Source organism: Neoarius graeffei, chromosome 28 (assembly GCF_027579695.1).
Source record: "Neoarius graeffei isolate fNeoGra1 chromosome 28, fNeoGra1.pri, whole genome shotgun sequence".
In the NCBI taxonomy this organism is placed as follows: domain Eukaryota; kingdom Metazoa; phylum Chordata; class Actinopteri; order Siluriformes; family Ariidae; genus Neoarius; species Neoarius graeffei.
In genome coordinates this window covers 34,599,907-34,627,421 of record NC_083596.1, presented here as the reverse complement: position 1 = coordinate 34,627,421, position 27,515 = coordinate 34,599,907, and the positions used below count along the sequence as shown (strand labels likewise).

The window sequence follows — 27,515 nt, the reverse complement described above, 5'->3', positions numbered from 1 at the left end:
AGTGCCCAGCCTTCTTGGAGTCCTTGAGTGGGGTGCTAGACAGTGCACCATGAGAGGACTCCATTGTTTTACTGGGGGACTTCAACGCTCACATGGGCAATGACAGTGAGACCTGGAGGGGTGTGATTGGGAGGAACAGCCTGCCCGATCTGAACCTGAGCAGTGTTTAGTTGTTGGACTTCTGTGCCATGCACGGTTTGGCCACAAAGAACACCATGTTTGAGCATCAAGGTGTCCATAAGTGCATGTGGCACGAGGACACCCTAGGCCGTAGATCGATGACTGACTTTGTAGTCATTTCATCTGATCTACAACCATATGTCTTGGACACTGAGGTGAAAAGAGGAGCAGAGCTGTCAACTGATCACTACCTGGTGGCGAGCTGGATCAGATGGCGGGGGAGGAGGCCACACAGACCTGGTAGGCCCAAATGTGTAGTGAGGGTATGCTGAGAATATCTGGCGGAGGCTCACATCCGTCAGAACTTCAACTGCCACCTCCGGCAGAGCTTCAACTGCATACTGGGGGAGGATGGGGACATTGAGTCCGAGTGGACCATGTTCCACACCTCCATTGCTGAGGCGGCTGTGCAGAGCTGCGGCTGCAAGGTTGTTGGTGCCTGTTTTGGTGGTAATCCCCAAACCCAGTGGTGGACACCTGTGGTGAGGGGAGCCGTCTGTTAGGACTAGGACTGTTTTGGCCTCTAGAGGCCGCTGTTATTTCCTTTTCATGTCATGTTTATTTTGGCCTCTAGAGGCCGCCACTGTTCCTGTGTTTTGTGTTTTTTGTTAATTGCCTGTTTGTCCTGATTATCTTCACCTGTGTCCTTAATTAGTTTGTGTATTTATACCCCTGAGTTCAGTCCTCTTGTCACGGAGTCTTTGTGCTGTTATGTTTATCTCCAGTTTCCTCTGTACCGTGTTCTTTGTTTTGCACTTTGCTTTTCTGGTTTTTTGGCTTTTGTTTTGTACCTTTGGATATTTTTATTTTTGTTATCTTCTGAGCTTTTGGATTTTCTTTTTTTGTTGTTTTTTTTATCAGATTGTAAATATTGTATATAGTATAAATAAACCTTTTAATACTTTTTCTACTTCCGCCTCACGCCTCTGCATTTGAGTCATCCCTCTGGTGGCCTAGTGGGGGTTTGCTGGATTATCACACCAACGAACCGGGTTCGAATCCCAGCAAATCCCTAACAGAAAGACTCCGTCATGACCGACTCAGTAGAGGCTGCTTCAACTGTCTACCCGGCCAACCTTCAGGGAATTATGGCAGCTTTGACACGCTTCGGAGCGACCATGGACGCTCATGGACGTACGCTCACCAGCCAACGTGAGGCCCTTGCTCGCCACGAGGAACTGCTTCAGCAAATTGGGAAAACCCTGGCACAGCTGACATCTCTGCCTGCATCTCCTGATCCAGCTCCTGATCCTGATCCAGCTCCTGCTCCAGTGCCTCCTGCCATGCTGCCTTCTTCACCTCGCGAACCCAGCCTTCCTGCACCACAGAGGTATGACGGCAAGCACAGTGAGTGCCGAGAGTTCCTTACCCAGTGTCAACTCACCTTTGAGCTTCAGCCTACCACCTACACTACGGATCGCCGCAAGATTGCCTTTGTGATCACCTTATTAGCTGGTAAGGCGCAAGCCTGGGCTACTGCTATCTGGCAGAGACAGGGACCTGAGTGCTTTGACTTCCAGCTGTTTTCTGAAGAGATGCTTCGGGTCTTCGATCAGACAGACATCAGTACCGACGCAGCCCGAAAGCTCATGTCCATCCGGCAAGGAGGAAGCGTCGCAGATTACGCCATCTCGTTCCGAACGCTCGCAGCAGTAAGTGGATGGAACGAGACTGCCCTGGTGTCAGCCTTCCACCATGGTCTGTCTGACCCCATCAAGGATGGTCTGGCCTCTATTGGATGCCCAAGTGACCTCGAAACCCTCATCTCACATGCTATTCGTCTGGACAACAGGATGAGAGAACGCCACCAAGCCTTGAGCCCCCCCAGCCTCCCTACCTCTACCTGGAAACCATCTACCTCCTTCAGTGACTGTCCAGAACCCATGCAAGTGGGTCGTACTCGCCTCTCCGCATCTGAGAGGGAGCGCAGAAGGAGGGATAAGTGCTGCATCTACTGTGGCAAGCCTGGTCACTTCCGAGCATCATGTCCCGAACTCTTGGGAAAAGGACCGCCCCGTCCAGCCGAGGGAGGGTTGTGACGGGGCCTACCCTCTCTCCCGGACTCCCTGGCCAAGGAATCTACATCCCGGTCTCCATCTCCTGGGGTGAGTCTGTCCACTCTTGTCAAGCTTTGATAGACTCAGGGGCGGCTGGGAACTTTATGGATATTCACTTCGCCCAAAGCATCAATATACCTACTGCACCTCTTGAAGTCCCTCTGTCTGTGTCTGCCCTCAATGGCCAAGCGTTAGGTGATGGAAGAGTCACCCAAGTTACTTCTCCAGTCTTCCTCCAGTCTCAAGGTCACAAGGAAGAAATATCCCTGCACCTGATTCCTTCACCTGAGTTCCCAGTTATTCTAGGCCTTCCTTGGCTTACTTGCCACAACCCTCGCATAGACTGGGTAACAAGCCAGGTTGTGGAATGGGGCCCTGCATGCCATGCCTCTTGTCTGCTCTCTAGCTCTCCTGTGTCTCCTGCCGAGCCCCCTGATCTCACCGAGTTATCCCAAGTTCCCACAGAGTACTGGGATCTCAAGGAGGTATTCAGCAAGAGCAGGGCCGCCGTTCTTCCTCCGCACCGGGCCTACGACTGTGCCATCGACTTGCTCCCTGGGACTACCCCTCCTCGTGGCAGACTGTTTTCCCTCTTTCAGCCAGAACGCAAGGCCATGGAGGAATACCTCAAAGATGCCCTGGTCTCTGGGTTTATTCGACCCTCCACCTCACCTGCTGGTGCCGGCTTCTTCTTTGTCGGCAAGAAGGATGGGGGGCTCCGACCATGTATTGACTACAGGGGCCTGAACAAGATCACTGTGCGCAACCGATATCCCCTTCCGCTGATGTCCACTGCTTTCGACCTGCTCCAAGGCGCCACCGTCTTCACCAAGTTGGACCTACGGAACGCATACCACCTCATCCGTATCCGACAGGGAGACGAGTGGAAGACTGCCTTTAACACCCCGTCTGGGCACTACGAATACCAGGTGATGCCCTTCGGACTCACCAATGCACCAGCTGTTTTTCAGGCCCTAATCAACGACGTCTTAAGGGACATGATTAACCTGTACGTTTTTGTCTACCTCGACGACATCCTTATCTTCTCCAAGACCATGCAGGAGCACCGCCACCATGTCCACCAGGTTCTCCAGAGGCTGCTACAGAACAATCTGTTCGCCAAGGCCCAGAAATGTGAATTTCATGTTCCCGAGGTCTCCTTTCTGGGATTTATTGTACGGACAGGCCAACTCCAAATGGACCCTGCCAAGACCCTGGCCGTCCGGGATTGGCCTACTCCCAAGTCCGTTAAGGAGGTTCAGCGGTTCTTAGGATTCGCTAACTTCTACCGCAAGTTCATCAGGAACTTCAGTTCTGTGGCAGCACCCATGTCAGACCTCACCAAAAGGACAGGTGGATCTTATGTCTGGTCTCCTCAGGCAGAAAAGGCATTCAAAGACCTCAAGGACCGCTTCTGCACGGCACCCATTCTGGTCCTCACAGACACCTCCCAACCATTCATCGTGGAGGTGGACGCCTCGGACAGTGGTGTCGGCGCGGTGCTCTCTCAACGTTCGGAAGGAAAGCTGCACCCCTGCGCTTACTTCTCCCACCGCCTGAGTCCTGCGGAGTCCCGGTACGATGTGGGGGATCGAGAACTGCTAGCGGTCAAACTGGCCCTTGAGGAGTGGAGGCACTGGCTGGAGGGAGCGCAACATCCATTCCTGGTTTGGACTGACCACAAGAACCTGGAGTACCTCCAGCAAGCCAAGAGACTGAACCCTCGACAGGCTAGGTGGGCCCTGTTTTTCAGTCGGTTTGACTTCACCCTCTCGTACCGCCCCGGCTCCAAGAACACCAAACCTGAAGCACTGTCCAGGCTGTTCTCTGCCACTAACAGGGAGAATGAAGTCGGGCCTATTATCCCGGTGTCCCGGATTGTGGCCCCTGTCCGCTGGGGTATTGAGGAGGCTGTTCGACGAGCCCAACGCCAGGACCCCGGTCCTGGGACGGGGCCACCGGGCCTCTTGTACGTCCCACATCAAGCCCGGGCCAAGGTTCTCCAGTGGGGTCACTCTTCCCCTCTCACCGCCCACCCGGGAGCTCGGAGGACCCTGGACTTCCTGAAAAGACGCTTCTGGTGGCCTAACATGGAGAAGGAAGTAAGGTCATTTGTCCTGTCCTGTGAGGTTTGCACCAGAACCAAGAACCCACGACAGCGTCCCCAGGGTCTCCTGCATCCTCTGACCATTCCCCGGCGTCCCTGGTCCCACGTGGCAGTCGACTTCATCACAGGTCTCCCTGAGTCACAAGGTAACACGGTCATTTTGGTCATAGTTGACAGATTCTCCAAGGCCTGCCACTTCATACCACTGTGCAAACTCCCCTCTCCTCTTGAAACAGCTAAACTTATGTTCAATCATGTCTTCCGAGTCTTTGGTCTTCCATAGGACATCGTCTCAGACCGAGGGCCCCAGTTCTCCTCCCGAGTGTGGCACGGGTTCTGCAAGGTCATCGGAGCCACTGCCAGCCTCTCCTCTGGGTTTCACCCACAGTCCAATGGTCAGACGGAGAGGCTCAACCAGGACCTGGAAACCACCCTGCGAGGCCTGGCTATGGATAACCCGACATCGTGGAGCACCTGGCTGCCATGGGCAGAGTACGCCCACAACACCCTGCAGTCATCGGCCACCAAGCTGTCGCCATTCCAGTGCCAATTCGGGTTCCAGCCACCTCTGTTTCCAGACCAGGAGGAGGACGCGGGGGTGCCCTCGGTCAACCAATATGTGAGACGGTGTCGCAAGACCTGGAGCAAGGTCAGGAAGACCCTCATCCAGACCTCCAGAACCAACCAGACTCAGGCCAACCGCCATAGAAGACCTGCACATGCTTTCCGCCCTGGGCAGCGGGTTTGGCTGTCCACTAAGGACCTTCCGCTGCGGGTGGAGTACCGCAAGCTTGCTCCTCGCTACATTGGCCCCTTCAAGGTGGTGCGCAGGGTGAACCCTGTCTCCTACCGGCTCCAGTTGCCCCGGACTTTGAGGATCAACCCCACTTTCCATGTTTCCCTGTTGCGGCCCGTACTGACGTCTACGTATGCCCCTGCCCCTAGGAACCCCCCACCCCCCCGCATCTTCCAGGGGCAGACTGTGTTCACTGTGAATCGCCTGCTTGACTCCCGCCGGGTCCGCAGCGGGTTGCAATATCTGGTGGACTGGGAGGGCTATGGTCCTGAGGAGCGCTGCTGGGTTCCTGCTCGGGATGTCCTAGATAAAGAACTGTGTCGGGACTTCCATTTGGCCCATCCGGATCGCCCTGGGAACGTCAGGAGACGCTCCTAGAGGGGGGGGTCCTGTTAGGACTAGGACTGTTTTGGCGTCTAGAGGCCGCTGTTATTTCCTTTTCGTGTCATGTTTATTTTGGCCTCTAGAGGCCGCCACTGTTCCTGTGTTTTGTGTTTTTTGTTAATTGCCTGTTTGTCCTGATTATCTTCACCTGTGTCCTTAATTAGTTTGTGTATTTATACCCCTGAGTTCAGTCCTCTTGTCACGGAGTCTTTGTGCTGTTATGTTTATCTCCAGTTTCCTCTGTACCGTGTTCTTTGTTTTGCACTTTGCTTTTCTGGTTTTTTGGCTTTTGTTTTGTACCTTTGGATATTTTTATTTTTGTTATCTTCTGAGCTTTTGGATTTTCTTTTTTTGTTGTTTTTTTCATCAGATTGTAAATATTGTATATAGTATAAATAAACCTTTTGATACTTTTTCTACTTCCGCCTCACGCCTCTGCATTTGAGTCATCCCTCTGGTGGCCTAGTGGGGGTTTGCTGGATTATCACACCAATGAACCAGGTTCGAATCCCAGCAAATCCCTAACACCGTCAAGCTGAAGAAGGAGTCCTATTGGGCTTGGTTAGCCTGTGGGTCTCCAGAGGCAGCTGACAGATACCGATAGACCAAGCAGAACATGGCTCTGGTGGTAACTGAAGCAAAAACTCTGGTGTAGGAGGAGTTCGATGAGGCCATGGAAAGTGATTTTTGGTTGGCCTCGAAGAGATTCTGGCAAACTGTCTGGTGGCTCAGGAAGGGGAAGCAGTGCTCTGTCCCTACTGTTTACAGTGAGGATGGAGTGCTGTTGAACTCAACTGGGGACATCGTCCGGTGGTGGAAGGAATACTTTGAGGATCTCCTCAATCTCAACTTCATGTTGTCTGAGGAGGATGCAGAGTCTGAGGGTGCTTGAGAGGACTCACTGATCACAGGGGCTGAGGTTGCTGAGGTGGTTAAAAAGCTCCTCGGTGGCTGGGCTCCAGGGGTGGATGACATTCATCCTGAGTTCCTGAAGGCACTGGATGTTGTTGGGCTGTCTTGGCTGACATGCCTCTTCAACATTTTGTGGAGGTCGGGGACAGTGCCTCTGAATTGGCAGACTGGGGTGGTGGTCCCCCTTTTTTAAAACGGGGACCAGAGAGTGTGTTCCAACTATAGGGGGATCACACTTCTCAGCCTCCCTGGGAAAGCCTATGCTGGGGTGCTGGAGAGGAAAGTCCAGCCAATAGTTGAACCTCGGATTCAGGAGGAACAATGCGGTTTTCGTCCTGGTCATGGAACACTGGACCAGCTCTTTACCCTTGCAAGGGTACTGGAGGGTGCATGGGAAGCGTCCTACATGTGTTTTGTGGACCTGGAGAAGGCTTACAACCATGTCCCTCATGGTGCCCTGTGGGGGGTGCTTCAGGAGTATGGGGTTCAGGGCCCACTACTGTGGGCCATTCGGACCCTGTATGACCGGAGCATGAGTTTGGTTCGCATTGCCAGCAGTAAGTTGGACTCATTCCCAGTACATGTGGGACTCCGCCAGGACTGCCCTTTGTCACCAGTTCTGTTCATAACTTTTATGGACAGAATTTCTAGGCACAGCCAAGGGGCGGATGGTGTCCAGTTTGGTGGCATCAGGATCACATCTCTGCTTTTTGCGGATGATGTGGTCCTGTTGGCTTCATCAATCTGTGACTTATAGCATGTGCTGGGATGGTTTGCAGCAGAGTGTGAAGTGGCTGGGATGAGGATCAGCACCCCCAAGTCCATGGCCATGGCGCTCAGCCAGAAATGGGTGGAGTGCCTACTTCAGGTCAGGGGGGATTTGCTACCTAAAGTGGAGGAGTTTAAGTATCTTGGGGTTTTGTTCACAAGTGAGGGTAAGAGGGAGCGGGAGTTGGACAGACGGATCAGGGCAGCGTCAGCAGTGATGCGGATGCTAAACTGGCCTGTTGTGGTAAAGAGAGAGCTGAGCCAAAAAGCAAAGCTCTCAATTTACTGGTCCATCTTTGTTCCCACTCTCACCTACAGTGGCATGCAAAAGTTTGGGCACCCTTGCTGAAAATGTCTGTTACTGTGAATAGTTAAGTGAGCAGAACATGGACTGATCACCAAAAGACATAAAGGTAAAGACAAGACATTTCTTTTCAGCATTTTATGCAAGATTTGTGTATTATTTTTGTTTTGTACAATTGGAGAGTGAAAAAAGAAAAGGAACACCAGGTGAAAGTTTGGGCACCCCAATACATTTGAGTTCTCAGGTAACTTTTACCAAGGTTCCAGACCTTAATTAGCTTATTGAGCTGTGGCTTGTTCAAATTCTTCATTAGGAAAGGTCAGATGATGCAGATTTCAAAGCCATATAAATTCTCTGACTCCTCAAACTTGTCCCTAAAATCAACAGCCATGGGCTCCTCTAAGCAACTCCCTAGCATTCTGAAAAATAAAATAATTGATGCTCACAAAACAGGAGAAGGCTACAAGAACATAGCAAAGTGTTTTCAGGTAGCTCTTTCCTCAGATTGTAATGTTATTAAGAAATGGCAGTTAACAGAAACAGTGGAGATCAAGGTGAGGTCTGGAAGATGAAGAAAACTTTCTGAAAGAACTGCTCATTGGATTGCTAGAAAGGCAAATAAAAACCCCTGTTTGACTGCAAAAGACCTTCAGAAAGATTTAGCAGACCCTGGAGTGGTGGTGCACTGTTCTACTATGCAGCAACACCTGAACAAATATGACCTTCTTGAGAGAGTCATCAGAAGAAAACCTTTCCTGTGTCCGAGCCACAAAATTCAGTGTCTGAAGTTTGCAAATGAACATCTAAGCAAGCCTGATGCATTTTGGAAACAAGTCCTGTGGACTGATGAAATCAAAATAGAACTTTTTGGCCACAATGTGCAAAGGTATGTTTGGAGAAAAAAGGGTGCCAAATTCCAGGAAAAGAACACCTCTCCAACTCTTAAGTATGGGGGTGGATCAATCATGCTTTGGGGTTGTGTTGCAGCCAGTGGCACAGAGCACACTGGCCAAGGGAAGCATGGATTTGAATAAATACCAGCAAACTCTGAAAGCAAACATCACACCATCTGTAAAAAAAAAAAAAAGTTGAAGTTAAAAAGAGGATGGGTCCTACAATAAGACGATGATCCAAAACACACTTCAAAATCTACAATGGAATACCTCAAGAGGCACGAGCTGAAGGTTTTGCTATGGCCCTCACAGTTTCCTGACCTAAACATCATTGAAAATCTGTGGATAGATCTCAAAAGAGCAGTGCATGCAAGACAGCCCAAGAAACTTGTAGAACTGGAAGACTTTTGCAAGGACAAATGCACTAAAATCCCCCAGGTAAGAACTGAAAGATTATTAGCTGGCTACAAAAAGTGTTTACAAGCTGTGATATTTGCCAAAAGGGGTGTTACTAAGTACTGACCATGTCAGGTGCCCAAACTTTTGCTTCAGGTCCTTTTCATTTTTTGATATTTTACGCCTGTAAATGATGGAAATTAAAATGTAATTGTAGGAATCAGAGCAGGTGGGTGGAGCACAGAAGCACGGCAGGCCAGAACTGAGTTCCCAAAACTCTTTTTATTCTTATCTTTTCAGCTTTTTTACACTCTCCCAGCCACGCACGCGTGCACACACACACACAAGTGTTCTAGTTGGGGGGAGAGCTCCCTTTCTCTGCTCTCTCTCTCTCCTTTTATAGGGCACGGTCACTGGGGAAGACATACAAACAGAGGTTAACTTACATCGGGTGCAGTGATTCTGCCACTTACCTTCCCTGACTCTGCCTTCCATTCACAGACCGACGCTTGACCACGCCCCCGCTGCCATAGTAATCTTGTGGAAAATATTAAAGAAATGTGTCATCTTTACCCTTATGCCTTTTGGTGATCAGTTCATCTTCTGCTCACTTAACTATTCATGGTAACAGACATTTTCAGCAAGGGTGCCAAAACTTTCGCATGCCACTGTATGGTCATGAACTGTGGGTAGTGACCGAAAGAATGAGATCACGGATACACGTGGGAGAAATGAGTTTTCTCTGCAGGGTGGCTGGGGTCTCCTTTAGAGACAGGGTGAGAAGCTTGGTCATTCAGGAGAGACTTGGAGTAGAACCCCTGCTCCTCCACATCAAAAAGAGTCAGTTGAGGTGGTTAAGGCACCTTGATAGAATGCCCCCTGGATGCCTCCCAAGGGAGGTTCTCTGAGCATCCCCCACTGGGAGGAGACCACGGGACAGACCCAGGACATGCTGGAGAGATTACATCTCTCGGCTGGCCTGGGAACGCTTCGGTATTCCCCCAGAAGAGCTGGTAGAGGTGGCTGGGGAGAGGGAAGTCTGGGCTGCTCTGCTTAGGCTGCTACCCCTATGACCCAGATCTGGATAAGTGGTGTGGTAGAAAATGGATGGATGGTGTACATTTGAATATTATTTTCTGGTAATGGAGGAACCACTGAAATATAGAGTGGCATAAATATGCCTATACGGTAATTATACATTTTCACCTCCTTTTGTTGAAATATATAAAGTAAGACAGTACTGAAAGTCAAAACCCGATTTGCAATAGTCTGTCACAAATTCATGCATGTACAGTCTATTTTAATGATTTTAAAGGCGTTTTTATTTTATTTATTTATTATTATTATTTTTTTTAAATAACCAAACCAGCATAGAAGTAGTAAACCTGGTGGAATATGTTCCCTGTTTGGTGAGAGGTGGGAGTGAGTTATGTGAAAGCTGTGTAATTATATGTAATAATTTATTTTATGCCATTGCACAATACACAGAGTATTTTTGCATGTGTATGATTCTGATATCATATCAAGGCGTTGTACTCGTAGATAGTGTGCAGTTCAAGACTTTATTTGTGTGTGTGTGTGTGTGTGTGTGTGTGTGTGTGTGTGTGTGTGTGTGTGTGTTGGTAGGTTATGTGAGTGTGATGAAAGGGGCAGTGTAGGCATGTGTTCAGCTGGAGATGGAAGGTGCCATTGCAAATCCAAAGTGGAAGGACATTCATGTGACAGGTGACTTTTTCATACACATAACACAAACATGCTCATTCAATAGATGCACAGGATAATCCTAAAGTCTGATTTACTATCATGGTTTTTTGTTTGTTTGTTTTTTAAAGCTACTGAAAACTAATGCAGTCAACAATGCTCAATATCCTTTTCAGATATGAGTAAAATTATTCTTATATATTGATGTGTGAAGTTGATTTTAATGATCTACTGTTTAGATGGCAACAAGTAAGCAAGCCATATTTCTTTCTTTCTTTCTTTCTTTCTTTCTTTCTTTCTTTCTTTCTTTCTAACACAACCCATATTCAAAAAAAAAAAGTTAGGATGTTGTGTAAAATGTAAATAAAAACAGAATTTGCACATCCTCTTCGACCTATATTCAATTGAATACAATACAAAGACAAGATATTTAATGTAAGAACTGATAAACTTTTTTTTTTGTCATGCTCATTCTTAAATTGATGCCTGCAACACATTCCAAAATTGCTGGGACAGGGACATGTTTATTACTGTGTTACAACACCTTTTCTTTTAATAACAGTAGTAGAAGAAGAAGAAAAAGAAGGAGAAGCAGCAGCCTTTATTTGTCACATGCACACTCAAGCACAGTGAAATTCATCCTCTGCATTTAACCCATCTGAAGTAGTGAACACACACATGCACACACACAAGTGAGCAATGAGCACACACACATACTCGGAGCAGTGGGCAGCCACGCTACAGCGCCCGGGGAGCAGTTGGAGGTTAGATGCCTTGCTCAAGGGCACTTCAGCCCAAGGCTGCCTCATGTTAACCTAAACACGTCCTCCTGTTTGGGAACTGAGGACATTAATTGTTAAAGTTTTAAATGTGAAATTCTTTCCCATTTCTTGCTTGATATGTAATTTTAGTCTGAAATTGATTCAGAACTCAACAGTCTGGGGTCTCTAATGGCATATTATGTGCTCCATAATGCACCACACATTTTCAATGGGAGGCAGGCAGGCCAGTTTAGCACTCACACTCTTACTGTGAAGCCACACTGTTGTAACATATGCAGAATGTGGCTTGGCATTGTCTTGCTGGAATAAACAGGGACAGCCCTGAAAAATATGTTGACTGGATGGCAGCATATGTTGCTCCAAAACTGGTATGTATCTTTAAACATTAATGGTGCCTTCACAAATTTGCAAGTTTCCCATGCCATGGACACTAACACACCCCCATACCATCACAGATGCTGGCTATTGAACTTTGTGCTGGTGAAGATCTGGATGGTCCTTTTCCTCTTTAGCCTAGAGGACACAATGTCCATTATTTCCAAAAACAAGCAAGCCCATGTAGTAATATCCTTGATACAATCATGTTGGGTTTTAATGCTGTGCCACCTGAGGGATCGAAGGTCAACAGTCTTGGCATAAATACAGTTCTTAGAAGTGGATAGAGGTGCTGGGTACCTACTGTATCAGATTAAGATGTGGTTTTGCTATGTGGTGTTCAGTGTTGGTTTTCAGTCATCTGTACAAAAATTTTTCTTGATTATCTGAATATTTTTATGACATTATGAGTTGTCGATGGTAAATTCCCTAAATTCCTTGCAAATATACCTTGACAAACATTGTTCTTAATCTGTTGGACTATTTGCCCACACAGTTTTTCACTGTGGTGAACCTCGCCCCATCCATGCTTGTGAAAAACTGAGCATTTCAAATTACCAATTAATTTGTTTACCTGTAGATTGTTCCAAAAAGGCTTTTTTTTAGCATAGCATTACACAGCTTTTCCAGTCTTTTGTTGCTCCGTCCCAACTTTGTGGAATGTGTTCCGAATGAGTGTACCGTATATTTACAAAAAAAATAAAGTTTATCAGTTTTAACATTAAATATATTGTCTTTGTATTATATTCAATTAAATATAGATCAAAAAGGATTTGCAAATCATTGCATTGTGTATTTATTTGTTTTACACAGTATCCTAACTTTTTTTTTTAATCAGGGATTTAATATATTCTATACATTTATTTGTTCTTTCTTTCTTTCTTTCTTTCTTTCTTTCTTAAATACAGTTCTTAGAAGTGGATAGAGGTGCTGGGTACCTACTGTATCAGATTAAGATGTGGTTTTGCTATCTGTGATGTGATATGTGTGTGGGTACTTAGGTGCAAACCTGGCTCCTTCAATCTACAACCCGACAATCCACATGGCTGTCAGATGTGCTTCTGTTATGGCCATTCACTAGCATGTTCATCCTCCAGTCAGCATGTGGCCTTCAACATTACCTCCAACTTCACTGAAGGTAATTAATCAGGCAAAATCCATTTCCATGTCATGTCATTTTATTTATATATATATATATATATATATATATATATATATATATATATATATATATATAAAATGAGGTATAATGAGGTCAAACCTTCAGCATATTGCATTATTAATCATCTACAATACATTCTATGCAGTCTAATGGACTCTGATTCTGTATTTTTAAATGCATTCTGTTTTAGAGGTAGACATAAAAGAAGGTAAACATTTACATTATGATAACCAAATAGTTTGATAACTAGTGTCATACATGACAAAATATTATAAAGGATGATGAACTAAAGTTTGTGGCCATATCGAGAGACCATCACGCCAAAATGTGGCTTTTCCCCAAACTGATGCCACAAAGTTTGTAGCAGACAATTATATAGAATGCTTTTGTATGCTGTAGCATTATAATTTTGCTCCACTGAAACTGAGGCCCAAACCTGTTCCAGCGTGGCAATGCCCCTGTGTACAGTGAGGTCTATGAAGAAATTATTTGCCAAGGTTGGAGTGGAAGAACTTGAGTGGCTTGCATAGAGCCCTGTCATCAACCCCATTGATTTCTCCCCAGTCAACCCCAATTGACAGGCATCTTCTGTGTCACGGAGATGAAGGGGGAGAGTGAGTCATCCATCCCAAAAGGGCAGGGCTGCAAGAGGTGTTTGTTGGATGGTAGGTCAGTGGAGGACCACAGAGAGTTCTGGAGGGAGCTCTAAGGCTCTTCAGTCAACTGCTGAAGTAGGCAGGAGTTCCTGTGGTGCTCTTGGTGGAGCTTGAGCATCGTCATCTTGCTTGCCTTCATTTTCGGTTATGTGTCCTGAGTAGAGAGGAGAGAGAAGCATCAGTAGTGTAGCTGCACCTAAACTTCACTGAACTGCGGTGGGTTTCCCAAAAGCCTCTTAACACTAAGAGCATCTTAACTAGGAAAGAGAGTGTTCATTGTGCTGCTCACTCTACCATTTAATGATAATCTTTGTACTGCGATGCTTTTCAGAAACCCACCCCTGTTTGGTTGTTGTTGGTAGCTCCTTAGACTCCCCTGTTCTCTTCAGGAGGGTGAAGAGAGGTGCCACTTAACTGGTTTCAGCTGGGACTGGTTATGCGGCTCTGCCCCACAGCCACATGCTGCTTTGCTCTCCAAAGCATTGGTGCTGAAGGAGAACTGGCCTTTCAGCACCAGCAGCATGGTGAGGTGAGGAGTGGTGGATGGGCTGCATGAGGCACTACCATTATATATAAATAAATAATCATAATACAATTATGCGACCTGTCACACTTACCTTCATTGGTACACACCAACCTTTTTTTTTTTTTTTTTAAACGCATGAACAATTTACCTGCACCAAACTACTGAACTCTGGGCCTTCAAAAATTTGGGATTTTGGGCCTTATCCATATGAACCACAGTTCAGTTTGTTACGAGTGAGACCACACCAAAATGACATGAAGGGTACTGAGCACTTATATCAGTGCAATAAAGGTCACTTTTAGGTCACTTTTGTAAATACCTTGTTTGGTGTAGTCCTGTGGAACTTATTTACTTTGGTCCATTTTAATACATGTGGACATTCCACAAGATGAAACAACATCTACAGTGGTGCTTGAAAGTTTGTGAACCCTTTAGAATTTTCTACATTTCTGCATAAATATGACCTAAAACATCAGATTTTCACACAAGTCCTAAAAGTGAATAAAGAGAACCCAGTTAAACAAATGAGACAAAAATAGTGTACTTGGTCATTTATTTATTGAGGAAAATGATCCAATATTACATATCTGTGAGTGGCAAAAGTATGTGAACTGTTGCTTTCAGTATCTGGTGTGACCCCCTTGTGCAGCAATAACTGCAACTAAACGTTTCCGGTAACTGTTGATCAGTCCTGCACACCGGCTTGGAGGAATTTTAGCCCATTCCTCCATACAGAACAGCTTCAACTCTGGGATGTTGGTTGGTTTCCTCACATGAACTACTCACTTCAGGTCTTTCCACAACATTTCCATTGGATTAAGGTCAGGACTTTGACTTGGCCATTCCAAAACATTAACTTTATTCTTCTTTAACCATTCTTTGGTAGAACGACTTGTGTGCTTAGGGTCGTTGTCTTGCTGCATGAACCACCTTCTATTGAGAGTCAGTTCATGGACAGATGTCCTGACATTTCCCTTTGGAATTCACTGGTATAATTCAGAATTCATTGTTCCATCAATGATGGCAAGCCGTCCTGGCCCAGATGCAGCAAAACAGGCCCAAACCATGATACTACCACCACCATGTTTTACAGATGGGATAAGGTTCTTGTGCTGGAATGCAGTGTCTTCCTTTCTCCAAACATAACGCTTCTCATGTAAACCAGAAAGTTCTATTTTGGTCTCATCCGTCCACAAAACATGGTTTTATAATGTTTTCCAGTCTGATGAGCATCAACGACGCTTTTTCTGAGGTCCTCAGAAATCTCCTTCATTCGTGCCATGATACACTTCCACAAACATGTGTTGTAAAGATCAGACTTTGATAGATCCCTGTTCTTTCAATAAAACAGGGTGCCCACTCACACCTGATTGTCATCCCATTGATTGAAAACACCTGACTCTAATTTCACCTTCAAATCAACTGCTAATCCTAGAGGTTCACATACTTTTGCCACTCACAGATATTGGATCATTTTCCTCAATAAATAAATAACCAAGTATAATATTTTTGTCTCATTTGTTTAACTGGGTTCTCTTTATGAGTTCCATCATGGCGCCCCCTGTGGCGAACGTGTTTGCGACGCGCACCACGGGCCCAGTCCAGTCCATCTGGACTGTAGCTTTCTTCTCCTCGCTGACACCGACCGGAGCTACACCGACACCATCCGGCAGGCTGCATCATCACCAGACTCGAGTAGGCAAAACAGCCGACAATCCACGCACCCAAAATGGAGGTGCGGTAAGAGAGGCGGGCTACATGCTAGGCTAAAGGCTAGAGCTACAAGACCACTGCTACCTAGCCTTCTGCTAGCTAACGTTCACTCGCTCGAGAACAAGATGGATGAGCTGAGAACCAGGATAACACCTCAACGTGAGATCAGAGAGTGTTGTGCCCTGATTTTTATGGAAACCTGGACTACTGCAAGCCTGCCAGACCCAGCCATTGAACTACAGACCCACTCCATGCACCGCGGAGACCGCACATCTGCTTCCTGTAAAAACAAAGGTGGCAGTGTGTGTGTTTATGTTAACAACAGATGGTGTACAGATGTACAGGTGGTTGAAAAATACTGTTCTGCAGACATTGAAGTGCTGATGGTGAAGTACAGACCCTTTTATCTACCGAGGGAGTTCAGTGCTGTGTTTATGCTGGCTGTTTACATCCCGCCGCGGGCTGACCGCACTACAACGCTAGGACTACTACATGACATCATCGGCAAACACGAAACCACACACCCAGATGCCGTGTTCATCATGGCCAGGGATTTTAATCATTGCAACCTCAGGACTGTGCTACCGAAGTACCATCAACACGTGAGCTTTCCGACAAGGGACAACAACATCCTGGATCATGTCTACAGCAACATGAGAAATGGCTTCAAGGCTGTGCCCCGCCCCCACTTTGGACAGTCTGACCATATCTCTGTGTTCCTCTACCCAGCTTACAAGGTCCTTCTCAAACAAGCCCCCCCAGTGAGTAAAACTGTTAAAGTTTGGAATGAAGAGACTGGTCTGGTGCTCCAGGACTGCTTCAGTTCTACAAACTGGGATGTGTTTAAGACTGCTGCTTTGAGAGAAGACTGTTCTGTGGATTTAGAGGAATATGCATCTGTGGTCACCAGTAACATCAGCATGTGTATTAATGACACCAAGTGCTGCAAAATATATCCTAACCAAAAACCTTGGATTAACAGTGAAGTACGCTCCATGCTACATGCACGCTCCACCGCTTTTGCCTCTGGTGATGCAGATGGATATAAAAAGGCCAGATATGACCTACGCAGATCCATCAGGGAAGCCAAGAGGCAGTACAGACTGAAGCTGGAAGGATATTACAACACCTCAGACTCTAGATGCATGTGGCAGGGCCTGCAACACATCACCAATTTCCAGCAGAACAGCAGGGTCACAGCCAACCACAACACATCACCAGATGAGCTGAACGAGTTCTGTGCTCGCTTCAACACCCTCAACACCAACCAACACAGAGGGATTCCACCAACAAAGGCAGCACAGAGCTCTTCATCTACTGTGACCATAATCGAGGTGAGCAAGGTCTTCGGGAGGACTAACCCCCGAAAGGCAGCTGGCCCTGATAACATCCCCGGCCATGCTTTGAGGGCCTGCTCCACACAGTTAGCAGAGGTCTTCACAGACATTTTCAACCTGTCCCTCTCCATGTCTTCTGTGCCCACATGCTTCAAGACCACCACCATAGTGCCTTTCCCAAAGAAAAACAATCTAACATGTCTGAATGACTATCACCCGATTGCACTCACTTCAGTTGTAATGAAGTGTTTTGAGAGGATAGCCGTCATACATCAAAAAGGACATCCCAGACACAATTGACCCTCTTCAATTTGCATATCGTCAGAACTGTTCAACTGATGATGCCGTCAATGCAGCCATCCACACAGCCTTGTCACACCTGGAACACAGGGACACCTATGTTCGAATGCTGTTTGTGGACTACAGTTCAGCCTTCAACACTGTCATCCCCAGCAGACTGACTGAGAAGCTCTCCACCCTTGGACTGACATCCTCCCTCTGCTGCTGGGTCCTGGACTTTCTCACAAACAGACCCCAGGCTGTCAGAGTCAGTACCAGAACATCCAGCACCAAGACAGTGAGCACAGGGACCCCCCAAGGCTGTGTGCTCAGTCCACTCCTGTACACCCTCTTCACCTATGACTGCACCCCCATCCAGAGTAACACTTCCATCATCAAGTTCGCTGATGACACCACTGTCATTGGGCTGATCGCCGGCGGAGATGAGAGAGCCTACAGGGAGGAGGTGGCTCAGCTGGTCTCCTGGTGCCAGGAAAATAACATCTCCTTGAATGCTGAGAAGACCAAGGAAAAGGAGGAGAGACCAGCACACCTCGCTGCACATCAACGGGATACAGGTGGAGAGGGTGAAAACATTTAAATTCCTTGGAACTCACATCAGTGAGGATCTCACCTGGACACACAACACACAGCAGACCATCATGAAGGCTCAACAGAGACTCTTCTTCCTGAGGAAGCTGAGGAAATTTGGATTGTCCACCAAACTCCTCAGCAACTTCTACAGGTGCACAGTGGAGAGTGTCCTGACAAATTCCATCACTGTGTGGTATGGGAACTGCACAACTCGGGACAGAAAGGCTCTCCAGTGTGTCATTAAAATGGCACAGTTCATCTGTGGAGCTGTCCTCCCCCCACTACAGGACATTTACAACACCCGGGTCACAAAAAGGGCACAGAGCATCATCAGAGACCAAACACACCCACAACACAGATTATTCACACTCCTACCATCTGGCAGATGCTACAGGAGTGTGAAAGCAAGGACTACTAGACTGACAAACAGTTTTTACCCCCAGGCCATAAGGCTTTTGAATGGATTATAATCACCATCTACCTCATTATTTCCATCAGGCTTTTGAACCACGGATTATAATCACCATCTACCTCTATATTAGCAATTTTGCACAAGACATTGCACAGTATATCTACCTCTATGTTTGCACATTGTTTGTTTGATTGCCTCTTTTTTATGTTATCTTCATTTTTCATTCTACTTTTATATTTTGCATTCCGTATGCACTTTATATTTTTATATTTCGTATTTTTATATATATATATATATATATATATTTATATATATTTTTTTTTTTTTTTATTTATTGGTAAGCATAGTTTGGTCGGGCAGTTGCAAAATAAGAATTTCATTACCCAATAATAAACTGCTGTGTCTGTCATTGTGTATATGACAAATAAACATCTTGAATCTTGAATCTTTATCTACTGGACTTGTGTGAAAATCTGATGATGTTTTAGGTCATATTTATGCAGAAATATGGAAAATTCTAAAGGGTTCACAAACTTTCAAGCACCACTGTAAGAGAACCAATAAGAACCAATAATATGTGGCTATTAAAACATGAAAGTCACTGACCAATCAATCAATTAATCGCATTGTAGCGCTTTTGTGTATTGAGGGGAATGAAGAAATGGGAGACAGGCTTGTGATAACAGACACTCCTTCTCCATCATCTTTCAAACTGAGAACTTACAGGCACTCCTCCAACACCTGGGACAAAACAGCCACTATCCCTCTGTCCAATGTGTCAGTCTGCAGAACAAAATGATGAGAAAAGTCAGGTGCAACAGTGGGCCCCCGCACAAAACCACTTTGACCTGGGAAAAAGCCCAGTGGCATGGCTCCATCCACTGGATTGGATCTGGCACCCCCTTTTCAGTGAGGTCAAACCTTGTGTAATAGCCACCCAGCCACAGGAACTGCCTCACCCAGTTTTTGCTCTGGGGTGTCAGGCAGGCTGCAGTCAATGATGTCATCAGTTTGGGGACACATCTACCTATGGCCTAAGTGGAAACCCAGATATCATAATTTCACCCACCCAATTGCATACTTCTTTCAGTTTGTGGTGAGTCCCACTTGTCTTAAAGATCTCAGAACAGCCCTCAGATGTTGTAAATGCTGCTGCCAATCATTACTGTAAATGATTATGCCACCTAAATAGGCACCAGCATATTCATTGTGCAGGCAGAGGATTCTGTTCTTGAGTCATTGTAACATCGCTGGGGCTCCAAATGGTACAAGCAGGTGTAAACCAAATGGAGTGGGAAAGGACTTTTTTTTTTTCGTGGGACATTGGAGTCAAGGGAATCTGCCAATACTCCTTGGTTAAATCCAGAGTCAAATAAAAGTGAGCTATGCCGAACCAATTGAGCAGTTCATCAATTCAAGGCACTGAATATGCATCAAATTTTGACACCACATTGACTTTTTGAAGTCAATAAAATAATGGAACAACTCCTCAGCCTTAGGCACCAAGACCTCCAGGCTGCTCCAGTCGCTGTGGGACCTCTCAATTACCACCCTGCCGAGCATAGCCTTGAGTTCATCCTGAACCACATTTGTCTTGTGCTCAGGTAAGTAGTATGGGTATCAACCTGGCAATCTCTGCTTTGTGAGATGGCAAGAGGTGGTCTCCACAGGGGACCAGGTTGAATTGGGCTGCACTTTGGACTTGCCTCCAGTCCCAGCTCCTCCCTCTCAGGAACCACTATTGCTAGAGCCACAGAGAGCTCCTCTCTTCACAGTTTTAGCAGATTATGGTAGTATATATGAAGTGCATCACCTCTATCTGTTCACATGATCTTATAGTCAACTTGTCTGACTTGCCACATGACCTCAAAAGGTCCTTGCCACTTCACAAGGAATTTAGAGCTCTATATGGGTAGTAAAATGAGTACTTTATCTACAAGGGCAAATTCCCAGAGCCAAGCACCCCTATTATCCAGCCGGGATTACCTCTCTTGCTCCTGTAGCAAATTCTTATGGATTAAGTGGTTCAATGTGTGGAGTTTTGCACTCAGGTAAAGAATGTACTGAATATAATTTTTACTAGTAGAAGGTCCCACCTCCCAGTTTCTCCTAATGAAAACCAATATGCCATGAGGCTTATGTCCATACAGTAATTCAAATAGGGAAAACCTGGTGGTGGCTTGCAAGACCTCTCGAACTGCAAATAATAGCCATTTATCCCAATTCCCATTCATCCCAGTGAAGAACTTAGAAATCACGTTTTTAAGTCTTTGATTAAACCACTCAATCAATTTGTCAATCTGCTGATGGTAAACACTAGTACAAATTGATTTAATCACCAATAATTCATACCATTTGTGAACTGTGTATGACATGAACATGCTTTGATCAGTCAAGATCTCTTTCAGGATCCTGACTCAGGAAATAACACAGTGCCTCTGCAGCACTGCATGCAGAAATGTTGCAGAGAGGCACTGCTTCCAGGTATCAAATTACATAATCTACTAAGACTAATACAAAGTGATGCCCTCATGCAGTCTGGTCGAATGGCCCAATGAGATACATTCCAATTGTTTTGAAGGGGCGCTTGATCAATGGTAAATGGTGCAATGGCAGTATTGAGGTGGCCAGCAGATTCACCAGTTTACATTCACGACATGCCGTGCATCACCTGCAAATATCACCATGAATTCCTGGCCAATAGAAACAGGCCATGAGATGTTTCAATGGTTTATCCTGTCCAAAATCCCCCAGCATGGGATAAACAACTGGGTCATATGTTCTTTAGTTTGAGTGTCCTGCATCACTCAATATAACCTATCTTTAATAATGGAAAAGTACAGGTGGGGAAGCAAAACATTAGGCTGGGTTTTCTGACTACTGATTACTCTCACTTGGTCAAAAGTGTGTCTCAGGGTCTCATCGCATGCTGCTCCAGAAGGAAAACTTTCCAAAGGGAGTCCCCATGAAGGGTGGATGGGTGAAGTCCTCCCCCCTGATGCAGAGCTGATTCAGAAGGTCCTGGGACCACCTCCCCAGCCAGTGCAATGCTGGAAACCATCTATGTATCAGTATTGCAGGAGCCGCCCATCAACATTTCCTTCACTACTGCTTGAAACCCTGACTAATTTGTCCCAAAAATTAGTGGCTGGATGAGATGAAGATGGACCACTGCCTCTACACTATGCTTTGCTCCCCAGAGAAAAGGTATAAGATGGGTACCAGTGGATGCTGATGAACATCCCTGTATACATCTCACTTTCACCAGTCATCTATTTCCCAATGCTTTGCATTGAATCAGGCTTTGATGTACCATGGTCTGGTTACATCCTGAGCTTACCAAGGCCTGCTTTATACTGCCTTGAATACTCACAGCCACTAGGTATGTTCCTGCTCAATCAGGGATAGTCTGAGCCATGTCAAGTATGTGGATAATTATCCCTGCTTCCATCAGGGGACAGTGAGTCCAGAACTACCTGCCTTTCCCACTGTGCCTACAGACCTACCCAAGCTTTTCCCCAGTCTTGGTGAGCACAGAAGGTTTTGTCTGTGGAGAGAGGGGGAGTTACTGGAGACATTGAGATGGAAGAAAAAGGGGTTCAAGAAAATGGGCTTGGTCATGGGTTCTGTGAGCTCGTTTCAGGGAAACTGGCCCCTGTTTCTATGGTGCAGGGATGGGGGGCAGAGAAAAGCAGGGAAGGAACAAGAGTGAGGAAGAGGGAGCAGGGTGCTCACTTGTCCCTGGAAATGTCACCAAATGGTCTTCTACCAGCCAAATCACCTCTTCTAGCATTGGAACCCCTCAGCCAATGATGTCATCAGCACTGCACTCTTATTCCAGGAGCCACTTTCGCCAGGCATTGCAGAGCTATTGTGTATAGGCGAAATGGTGGCCAAGCTCATTGAGTGTCAGCATGCGAAAACACTGACAATGCTGTTCTGGGGTGCACCTGACTCATTGCAAGATAGCCTGCTTGAGATCTGGATACTCCAACAGATTGGTGATGGGGAGCTGTTGGACTGTGATCTGGGCTTCTCCAACAGAAGCAGCAGTAGGCAGACCATCCACTGTAAGGGTGGCCAAGGGCAGGCTTTGTGGCATGCTCAAAGAGCTCTATAGGTGCTGTGGGATCTCTCTGTGGACCCATCTTGGTAAGCATGACATGGGGCACAGCCGCTGCTGGAGTACCTAATGGCTGGACCAGGCTCTGGGGCACCTGCCCATCCTCTGTCTGGGCTAGGAGAAGAGCCCAGAAACACTGTTGCCCTATGCGCAGCATGATGAGAGCTTGATGTTGGGTTTGGTGGATGCTGCCGAGGGTCTGGGTGATTTCAGTGAGGGACAATGGCTCCACGATTGTGCTGATTCCTTAATTATAGGGTTTCTGCACCAACATAGCACTCTCACAGTTAAGGGGAAATAAGGAAATGGGAGACTGGCTTGCGAAAACTCAAGGCGTGTTTTAGTTATGCTTAGTTATGCTTTCCAGCTCCTCCAAAGAATCACATGGTGGAGGGGTTTGTTTGTGCGGGTGATCCTGGAAGCTGTGTTGTCCGGGGCATCAGAACAGGTGGGTGGAGCATAGAAGCATGGCAGGCCAGAACTGAGTTCTCAAAAACCCTTTTAGTTTTGCTTTTCAGCTTTACATCTACTCTCCCAGGCACGCACGCACACAAGTGTTCTGGTTGAGGGAGAGCTCCCCTCCTCTGCTCTCCCTCTCCTCTTATAGGGCACGGTCACTGGGGAAGACACACAAACACAGGCTAATTCCCATCAGGTGCAGTGATTCTACCACTTACCTTCCCTGACTCTGCCCTCCATTCACAGACCGACGCTTGACCACGCCCCCGCTGCCACATACCCCCACCGCCTGACTCAGGCCGGGGAGCCGTCCGGTGTGCAGCTGACTCCCCCCCCCCTTGATGGGAGAAGAAATCCGCCATGACCATCTGCGCCCCCGGCCTGTGGACCACCTCGAATTTAAACGGCTGGAGTGCCAGATACCAATGGGTGATCTGCGTGTTGGCATCCTTTATGCGGTGAAGCCACTGCAGGAGTGCGTGGTCCAAACAGAGGGTGAAAGGGTGCCCCAGCAGGTAGTAGCAGAGGGTGAGGAACACCCACTTGATGGCAAGGCATTCCTTTTCTATTGTGCTGTACCTGCCCTCGCGCACCGACAGCTTCCGGCTGATGTACAGCACGGGACGTTCCTCCCCCTCCCCCTCCTGGGACAGAACAGCCCCCAGCCCTCTGTCCGATGTGTCCATCTGCAAAATAAAGAGGAGAGAAAAGTCAGGGCCCCCCACACAGTGCAGCTTTTACCTCAGAGAAAGCCCGCTGGCATTGCTCCGTCCACTGGACCGGATCTGGTGCTCCCTTTTTAGTGAGATCAGTCAGCGGGCTGGTGACGTCCGAATAATTAGGTATAAACCTACGATAGTAGCCAGCCAGCCCCAGGAACTGTCTCACCCCCTTTTGGGTCTTGGGCCTCGGGCAGGCTGCAATCGCTGCTGTCTTATTAATTTGGGGACGCACCTGCCCATTGCCCAAGTGGAAACCCAGATACCATACTGTAACGGTTCAGTGTTCGTGGGTGGACCACGGAAGACGGCAGGACAGAGATCAGGTTGGACAGTACGTTTATTGCCACACTTTTCAGGTTAACAATTATGTATGCACTTTTCAGATACACACACTCTGCACCTGGTTCAGCAAGAGCTCCTCTGCTCTCGCTCTCCCTCCTTAAGTAGGGCGTGGTCACTGGGAAGACACAAACACAGGTTAATTGCTCTCAGGTGTAGTGATTCTGCCACTCACCTTCCCTGACTCTGCCCTCCTGTCACAGACTGGCGCTTGACCACGCCCCCGCTGCCACATACCCCCACCGCCCAACTCAGGCCGGGCGGCCGTCCGGCCTGCAGCCGACTCCCCCCCCCCTTGGTGGGAGAGGAAGTCCGCTACGACCATCTGCGCCCCCGGCCTGTGGACCACCTTGAAATTAAAGGGTTGGAGTGCCAGATACCAACGGGTGATCTGCGCGTTGGCATCTTTCATGCGGTGGAGCCACTGGAGGGGCGCGTGGTCTGAACAGAGGGTGAAAGGGCGCCCCAGCAGGTAGTACCGGAGGGCGAGGACCGCCCACTTCCATTGCCGTGCACTGCTGTTGAAGGTGGCCCGGCTCCCCGCAGCACCAGCAAACCGGCCCGGGCTTTCCCTCTGCACCGGTGATCTGGGGCTCACTCACCTGAGGTGGGGGAGAGACAGACACAGAAGGGAGAAACGTGAGGGCACCACGGGTGCGGCGGGCCGGCTGGGGGGGTGCCGGCCCCCGCCTCCGCGGAGGGGGAATGGGGCGAGGACGGGACACAGGAGGAGGGGGAGAGAGAGAAGAGGAGAGAAGAGAAGATGCCATCTGCTGTCCTGCCGCCGGGACAGCCGCCAAATGGTCCTCCGCCGGCTCGACTACTCGATCCAGCGACGCCGGGCGGTGGCATCAGACTCACTCCGCAGTTCCTGCTGGCAAGCGAGCCACGAACTGTTCCAGCGCCACCTGGTCGAGGATTCCTTCGGCGTCGCGGTTGTTGGCCCTCAGCCACCGCCAGCAGGCGTCCCGGAGCTGCTGGCCAAACACGAACGGCCGGCCGACTTCCTCCAAGCGCAGCGCGCGGAAGCGCTGGCGCTGCTGTTCTGGAGTGCGCCCTATGCGCTGGAGGACGGCCCGGCGGAGGTCCGCGTAGGCCAGCCGGCGGTCGGTGGGGAGCTGTAGCGTGGCCAGTTGTGCTTCTCCCGTGAGCAGGGGGAGGAGGCGCGCCGCGCACTGCTCCATCGGCCACCCCGAGGCTTCGGCGACTTGCTCAAAGAGCGTGATGAACGCCTCTGGGTCGTCCTGCGGGCCCATCTTGGTGATGGTGAGGGGAGACGGGCCCGCGGTAGGAGCGCTGGTGGGCCCTGCTGACGTGAGGAGGTGCCGGAACGCCTGGCGATCTTCTTGTTGGGCCAACACCAGGGCCTCGAACAGCTCTTCTTGCTCCTTTCGGAGGGCAAGTAGCGCCTGGTGCTGGCTTTGCTGGGCCATGGCGAGGGCGTGGATCAGTTCAGCGAACGGGGAGGACTCCATGGGGCTGTGAGGCTGCTGTGCTCCAGGTCCCGGGTTTCGGCACCACTGTAACGGTTCAGTGTTTGTGGGTGGAGCACAGAGGACGGCAGGACAGAGATCAGGTTGGACAGTATGTTTATTGCCACACTTTTCAGGTTAACAATTATGTATGCACTTTTCAGATACACACACTCCGCGCCTGGTTCAGCAAGAGCTCCTCTGCTCTCGCTCTCCCTCCTTAAGTAGGGCGCAGTCACTGGGAAGACACAAACACAGGTTAATTGCTCTCAGGTGTAGTGATTCTGCCACTCACCTTCCCTGACTCCGCCCTCCTGTCACAGACCGGCGCTTGACCACGCCCCCACTGCCACACATACTTCCACCTGCCCAATCAAACACTTCTTCGGGTTGGCTGTGAGACCCACTCGCCTCAGCGACCTAAGGATGGCCCTTAGGTTTTCTAAGTGCCGTGGCCAGTCATTACTGTAAATAATAATATCGTCTAAGTAGACAGCAGCATAGGTGGTGTGGGGGCAGAGGACCCTGTCCAGAAGCCGCTAGAATGTAGCGGGTGCCCCAAACAGCCCAAAAGGAAGTGTGACGAACTGGTGTAAGCCAAATGGTGTGGAAAAGGCCGTTTTCTCTCGGGATAGAGGAGTCAAGGGGATCTGCCAATATCCCTTTGTCAAATCCAGTGTTGAATAAAAACGAGCTGTGCCTAGTCGATTGCGCAACTCATCAATATGAGGCATTGGGTACACGTCAAATTTAGACACCGTGTTGACTTTTCTATAGTCCACACAGAACTGGACCATCCCATCAGCCTTGGGAACCAGGACCACTGGGCTGCTCCAGTCACTGTGGGACTCCTCGACGATGCCCATTTTGAGCATGTCCTCCAGTTCTTCCCAAACCACCTTTTTTTTGTGTTCGGGCAGTCTGTAAGGGTGGCTGCGCACTACTACCCCCAGGGGCATCTCAATGTGGTGTTCTATGAGGTGGGTGCGGCCGGGCCGGGGCGAGAACACATCAGAAAATTCTGTCTGCAACTGGGCAACCTCCATGAGCTGAGTCGGGGAGAGGTGGTCTCCACAGGGGACCGGAGTGGTGGGCGATGTCAATTTTCCCTTTTGAACCTCTGGCCCCAGCTCCACCTTTTCTGGAACCACTGACACCAATGCCATAGGGACTTCCTTGTTCCAGCGTTTTAGCAGATTGAGGTGGTAAATCTGTAATGCCCCACCCCTGTCAATTCGCCTCACCTCATAGTCAATGTCCCCGACTCACCGTGTGACCTCAAAGGGTCCTTGCCACCTGGTGATCAATTTGGAGCTCGACGTGAGCAACAACATCAGTACTTTATCTCCCAGTGTGAATTCCCTAAGGCGTGTGCCCCTGTTGTACAGACGGACTTGACGTTCTTGGGCCTGCCGCAAATTCTCTTGGGTTAGGTGCATAAGTGTGTGGAGTTTGGCGCGCAGATCGATAACGTATTGAATTTCGTTTTTACTGGTTGAAGGCCCCTCCTCCCAATTTTCACGTAGCACATCCAGAATGCCACACGGCTTATGCCCATATGATAATTCGAATGGGAAGAACCCTGTGGAGGCTTGCGGGACCTCTCGCACTGCGAATAACAGGGGCTCGAGCCATTTATCCCAGTTGCGTGCGTCTTCGCTTACAAATTTTCTAATTATATTCTTGAGGGTGCGATTAAACCATTTGACTAAGCCATCCATTTGTGGGTGATAAATGCTGGTGCAGATAGACTTAATTCCCAGTAACCCATACACTTCGTGCAGTGTATGTGACATAAACATAGTGCCTTGATCAGTCAGAATCTCTTTGCGGATTCTGACTCGGGAGATGATGCGGAAGAGCGCTTCTGCAATACTACATGCTGAGATATTGCGAAGAGGCACTGCTTCCAGATATCGCATTGCATAGTCCACCAGAACTAAAATAAAGTGATATCCTAGTGCTGACAGATCTAATGGCCCGACGAGATCCATCCCAATTGAAAGCAAACAGGGTCTCGATTAATGGCAGAGGGTGCAAAGGCGCTTTTGGAATGGCTGAGGGAT

General features: G+C 48.2%; 1 protein-coding gene across 1 annotated transcript in view; it reads left to right on the top strand.

Annotated features, from left to right (window-relative positions):
• lamc3 (laminin, gamma 3) overlaps window positions 1-27,515 on the top strand; it is a 574,068-nt gene that overhangs the window by 288,836 nt on the left and 257,717 nt on the right. The window contains exons 7-8 of the mRNA XM_060912770.1: window positions 10,424-10,522; window positions 12,657-12,793. Of these exons, the coding sequence (XP_060768753.1) occupies window positions 10,424-10,522; window positions 12,657-12,793 (236 nt within the window). The remainder of the gene's footprint in view (window positions 1-10,423; window positions 10,523-12,656; window positions 12,794-27,515) is intronic.